We start from the raw sequence: 5,115 nt of genomic DNA, 5'->3' as shown, positions 1-5,115 counted from the left end.
TTGCGTACTTAAGATGACTCCGGACATATGCACAATAAATAACTTTTACTGTTTTCATTCTCTTGAAGGACTTAGACATACGAATTACAAAGCCCAGAGCTCTAGATGTTTTGTTTACGATATTGGTAACATGTTTGTCGAAAATCATTTTACTATCAATGACTACGCCTAAATCACTTGTATTATAATTCAAAGTTAGCTTTTGATCACCAATAAAATAATTAAATCTAAAAGGCTGGATTTTACGAGTAAAGCTAATGGAAAAGCATTTAGATACATTAAGGTTAAGTTTATTAACAAAACAGTAACTCTCCAAACTCAACAAATCATCTTGAAGTTTTTTAGCATCATTCTCATTATTAACTACTCGAAAAAATTTCATATCATTGCATCAAGCATTGTTCAATATCGTTCATAAATATCGTGAATAATAGTGAGCCCGGCAAAGATCCCTGAGGTAGTCCCGAGGGGATTTTGACCAAGAAGACATATAACCCTTTAACACTACCGCCTGGGATCTATTTTGAATGTATGAAGTGAACCATCGAAACAGATTACCCCTGATACCAATTTTCTGCAGCTTCATCAAAAGCATTTTATGGTTTAGGCGGTCAAAGACTTTTGCGTAGTCGGTGTAAATGACATCTACTTGATTACCCCGGTCCACCTGATGTGAAATAAAATCAGTAAAAACAGCTAGATTAGTCGCTGTCGATCTATTCCTTAAAAGCCCATGTTGATGAGGTGTAAAATAAGATTTTAAACTGCTTTTGCTAAGTGACAAAGCTTAGAGATCGGTCTATAGTTTTCGATGCAATCTTTAGGACCTTTCTTGTGTATCGGGGTTACATATGGGAGCTTCCATTTAGATGGCATAACACCTTCATGAAGAGATCTTCTAAAAAGTATGGAAACAAACAAAAAGTTCATTAGCACAGTTAACTATAAAAATTGCAGGCAGATCATCAGGTCCTGCAGTTATATTGAGATCAAGGCCTTTAAGGAATTTGCATTGCGTCTAAAGAGATAGTCTCTTCACGACCACCAGGAGTGTCAAGAGTATAATTGATAATGTCATCCTCGATGGAAAGATTAGAACAGGAATTGCGAGTTAAAAAGGTTGAGCTAAAATAATCAGAAAAAAGATTGCTGATACCTTGTCCATCACAACAGGACCTACCTTGATAGAACATATTAGAGGGAATTGAAGAACTGGTCCGCATGCTTTTATTGAAAGTCTAAAATGCTTTAGGATTAGATGCAATTGAGTTCTCAATATTAAATAGATAATTACGATAAGACTCCACTTCCACTTTTTTTGCTCGATCACGAAGTAGTTTATAAGTTTGTTCATCGGATGTATTGCCATAGGTTTTAAGGAATTTTTATTAAGAATTTTTATAATAGTAATGCTTAATTAAATGTGTGTAAATTAAAGGACTCATAATTTATGTTTAGGTAAAGTTTTCGAAAAAGAAAACAATTAAATCTCAAATGTAAAAGTAAAAATCGCTTTTGCACGGTTTATAAACACAATGAATGAACAACGTTTAAATTTACTTATCAAAATTTTATAACTACTAGCGACACCTAGTAATGGCATACGCGAACTTGACGAAACAAAAAAGGGCTCTGTAGTCAAAAATCGAAAAGGGTGACGCAAAAAATATCTTAATTACTACTTACTACATTGTCTTAATTTAATTTTATGAGAAAATTTAGTGAGACTAATCTAAAAATAAAATAGTTATTTACATGTTTTGGATTTCTTTATCGGGCAATAATATTTAGCCTCTGTCAAAATTGACAGCCAAATGTATAAAATAATCGTATACGGCATAAGTTCAATGTAACGTATGAACGTATGTACAAATTGGTCGAAATTAGGATAAAGCGGTGAGTTAGCCGCCTTTTTACTTAAATATATTTGTATACATTTTTAAGTATAATATCTTATGTTTAAGAATATTGTATATAAAGTTAGTCGTATTACCACAAAAGGTAAATTACATTTCTTTGGAAGTAGTCGACGAGTTAGCAACGTTTTAAGAATCATGAAGGTTAGTTTAATTCTTTGAAATAATGTGAACTAATTATTAACTTCTCACGAGTTGTTACTCTATCGAGTATTTGTATTATATATTATTCGATTGCTTAAAGTTAAATTTTATTGTTGAGTATACACAAGTAAACAAACTCAGTTGACTACATTTATTGATTCTAAAACTCACATAATAATAAATAATTTTAGATCGGAACTCACGATGGCGTCTTCCATTGCGATGAAGTTTTGGCTTGCTTCATGCTTAAGTGCCTTCCGGAGTTTAAAGACGCCGCAATTGTCAGAACAAGAGATATGGAAAAGCTTAAAGAATGCGACATAGTAGTCGACGTCGGAGCCGAGTTCGATCACGAGAAGAAACGCTACGACCACCACCAGCGCGAGTTCAGTGAGACCTTAAGCTCCCTGAGGCCGGAACTAGGAGACAAATACAGAATTAAGTAATAAGTTTTATTTAATTTATTAAATGGGTAATTATGTACATCGCCGGCAAGAAATTTATGGGGTTGGGGGGAAAGGGAGGGTGAGGGTAGGAAGGAGTGTGGGTTTATCACCCCCCCCCCAGACAACTTTTTTCGTGTAAACCCCGTTGTTACAGAGATATCGTACTTGAAGTTTTGAGGTTAAATTTTTAAATCCGGAAAAATTAACCCACCACCTTTAAGGTTAGAATAATGCTTGGCTCCGGTGCTGTGGGAAGTGCAGCCCTTCCGCCCTTGCATGCGAAAGCAGCAGGGTTGCCCTCCCTCCGTGACTCCGGTTTAAAAAAAAAACACTAGGGGTAGGGGTATATATAGAGCTATTCATTTAAAATAGCCCCTGCTGATATTGATTTATTTGATTTTGTAAGAACCAAGATTTCAAATGTTATTGTTTTCATAATACTAAATTTACAATTAGCGACATAATATGCAAGATCTAAACTGGCCTTACTTGGTAATAGAGGTATTGTAAGATGAACACGGAGGAAGAGGCCTATATATCCTGAGAGGCCTATCAGTGGAATGTCACAGGTCGAATGCAAGATGAACATATTGTGTTAGTTAATTTTTAAATATTTTTATTTTAGAATTTCTTAGATGTAATAAAAACACACATTTACATTCCATGACTAATTCTCTCATATGTAAGTAGAGAATAATAAAAGTTAAAAACAAATTTCGGATAATTAAAACAGTTTTATAATACTAAAATGAAAGTGGGCTATTTTATCACTAAATAGATATGTTCTTTTTGCTTGTTTGGGATTCAATCAATGTAACTTATATTAAATCAATTCCCCTTATAATCAATGTAACTTATATTAAAACTATGTCAACATTCACGTTTCAGATTAAGTTCAGCAGGTCTCATTTATGCATTTTACGGAGAGAAAGTCATCCAAGCCGTGGCACCTAAGGACCATCCTCTCACGACAGATAACTTGACTGTTGTTTACAAAAAAGTATATGAAAATTTGGTTGAAGAATTAGATGCAATCGACAATGGAGTTCCGATGACTGACACTGAACCACGATACAAAATACGTACACATTTAAGTGCACGAGTACACCGGCTCAATCCTGAGTGGAACTCAGATCAAACCATAAATGTTGATGAGAGTTTTATGAAAGCTGTAGCTCTGGTCAGTGAAGAGTTCTTGTACATGGTCAATTACGCCATATCAGTGTGGCTCCCCGCTAGAGACTACGTTAAATCTGCATTAGAAGAGAGATATCAAGTTCATAGGTCTGGCAGGATCCTAGAATTTAAAGAGAGATTCCCGTGGAAAGAGCACCTGTTTGATTTGGAACAGGAGATGGGTGTGAATGAGGTTAACTACGTTATATTTAAGGACAAACCCAAGTCTTGGAGAGTGCAAGCTGTGCCTGTGTCTCCTACCAGTTTTATAACAAGGTATAGTGAACTTAAAGTGATCTTTTTTTTACGGCAACAATGCGTTAGGTCTACATGGAGATGACTGAGACTGTTGTGCTGGTGGTCCCGTGTTCGACCCCCCGCATGTGGTAAACATTTGTATTGGCCACACTTGATGATGTTATGTATGTTGGTTGTTTGTGCTTGTGTACCGTGTGTTTTGTGGACTCTATATACACGAAAAAATCCTATTGGAGGCCTTAGGGTAAAAACGCTTAGACATGTATTTAAAAAAAAATTTAGTCAGATCTGACTTATGACTGGAGTTTAATCCTTTAAGACCTTTACTCGTTGCCCATGAAATTAATCAAATTACTATAAATGTGTACAAATAAAACTGAAATCAAAACATAAATTGACACTTGCTTGTTCGTTTTGGAACAGTAAGTGCTTGTATACCATTGTACTGTACCTATATCTTGCTTCAACTAAGAGCACTGTAAATTTCATACTATATCACTTGTTTCACACAATATCACTCGCAGTTTTTTTTTATACTGCGCGATTTATATTATTTCCTAACAAGTAAATTCCAATATTTTTTTATTTTTATTTTAACAGCTAGGGAATGATAAGAATAGATTAGATAAAATCACATACCAAACCTCTAATATCATCTCTAACTCATTGTTTCAGGAAACCACTTCACAAGAAATGGTGGGGCGTGCGAGACGAGTTGTTGAGTGAAATCGCAGGCATCAGTGATTGTATCTTCTGCCACAGTACTGGCTTCATCGGCGGAAACGCCTCGCGGGAGGGAGCACTGGCCATGGCCATAGCCAGTCTACAGGCTGAATAATAAACTGTTTACATAATCCAATGTGTTATTTTATTTTTTATCATAGCATTAAATACAATAATTAGTAAATATTTACTCTAAATTCTGAGCAGCCCGACTGAGGCTTACAGAAGATCACAGCTAAGTGATACTGCACTCGAGTAGAGTTGTGTCCCTGTGGTGAGTGTGATAATCAGAGCTCATGGGGAGGGGAAGGGGTTTATGTCCCGCAACGCGTTTGTAATGCTTATAGTGTTGCAAGTGTCCTTAGATTGCGGTATTGACCATCAGGCAGAACGAACGCTTGTTAGCCACCATAATAATAATAAAAAAGATTATTGTTATTATTATTACTAAA

General features: G+C 35.4%; 1 protein-coding gene and 1 long non-coding RNA gene across 3 annotated transcripts; one reads left to right on the top strand and one right to left on the bottom strand.

Moving 5' to 3' along the window:
* Positions 1–1,849: 1,849 nt before the first annotated feature.
* LOC123663883 (MYG1 exonuclease) lies at positions 1,850–4,799 on the top strand. Of its 2 annotated transcripts, XM_045598531.1 has the most exons (5): positions 1,850–1,896; positions 2,027–2,060; positions 2,252–2,502; positions 3,395–3,958; positions 4,616–4,799. In XM_045598531.1, exons 1-5 carry the CDS (start codon positions 1,865–1,867, stop codon positions 4,776–4,778), a joined length of 1,044 nt encoding a protein of 347 aa, XP_045454487.1. In that variant the 5' UTR covers positions 1,850–1,864; the 3' UTR covers positions 4,779–4,799. The 2 variants fall into 2 exon arrangements, with proteins under 2 accessions (XP_045454487.1, XP_045454486.1); XM_045598530.1 differs by lacking the exon at positions 1,850–1,896 and having other exon boundaries at positions 1,918–2,060.
* LOC123663884 lies at positions 2,198–4,700 on the bottom strand. Its single transcript, XR_006744715.1, has 2 exons — positions 4,580–4,700; positions 2,198–2,479 (listed from the first exon to the last, which is right to left on the bottom strand). It is a non-coding gene; the product is annotated as an uncharacterized LOC123663884 (long non-coding RNA).
* Positions 4,800–5,115: the final 316 nt, after the last annotated feature.

The sequence above is a fragment of the Melitaea cinxia genome, chromosome 21, assembly GCF_905220565.1.
Source record: "Melitaea cinxia chromosome 21, ilMelCinx1.1, whole genome shotgun sequence".
NCBI classification, from domain to species: Eukaryota; Metazoa; Arthropoda; class Insecta; order Lepidoptera; family Nymphalidae; genus Melitaea; species Melitaea cinxia.
The sequence above is the reverse complement of the archived record's forward strand: the minus strand, read 5'-3'. Positions and strand labels throughout refer to the sequence as shown.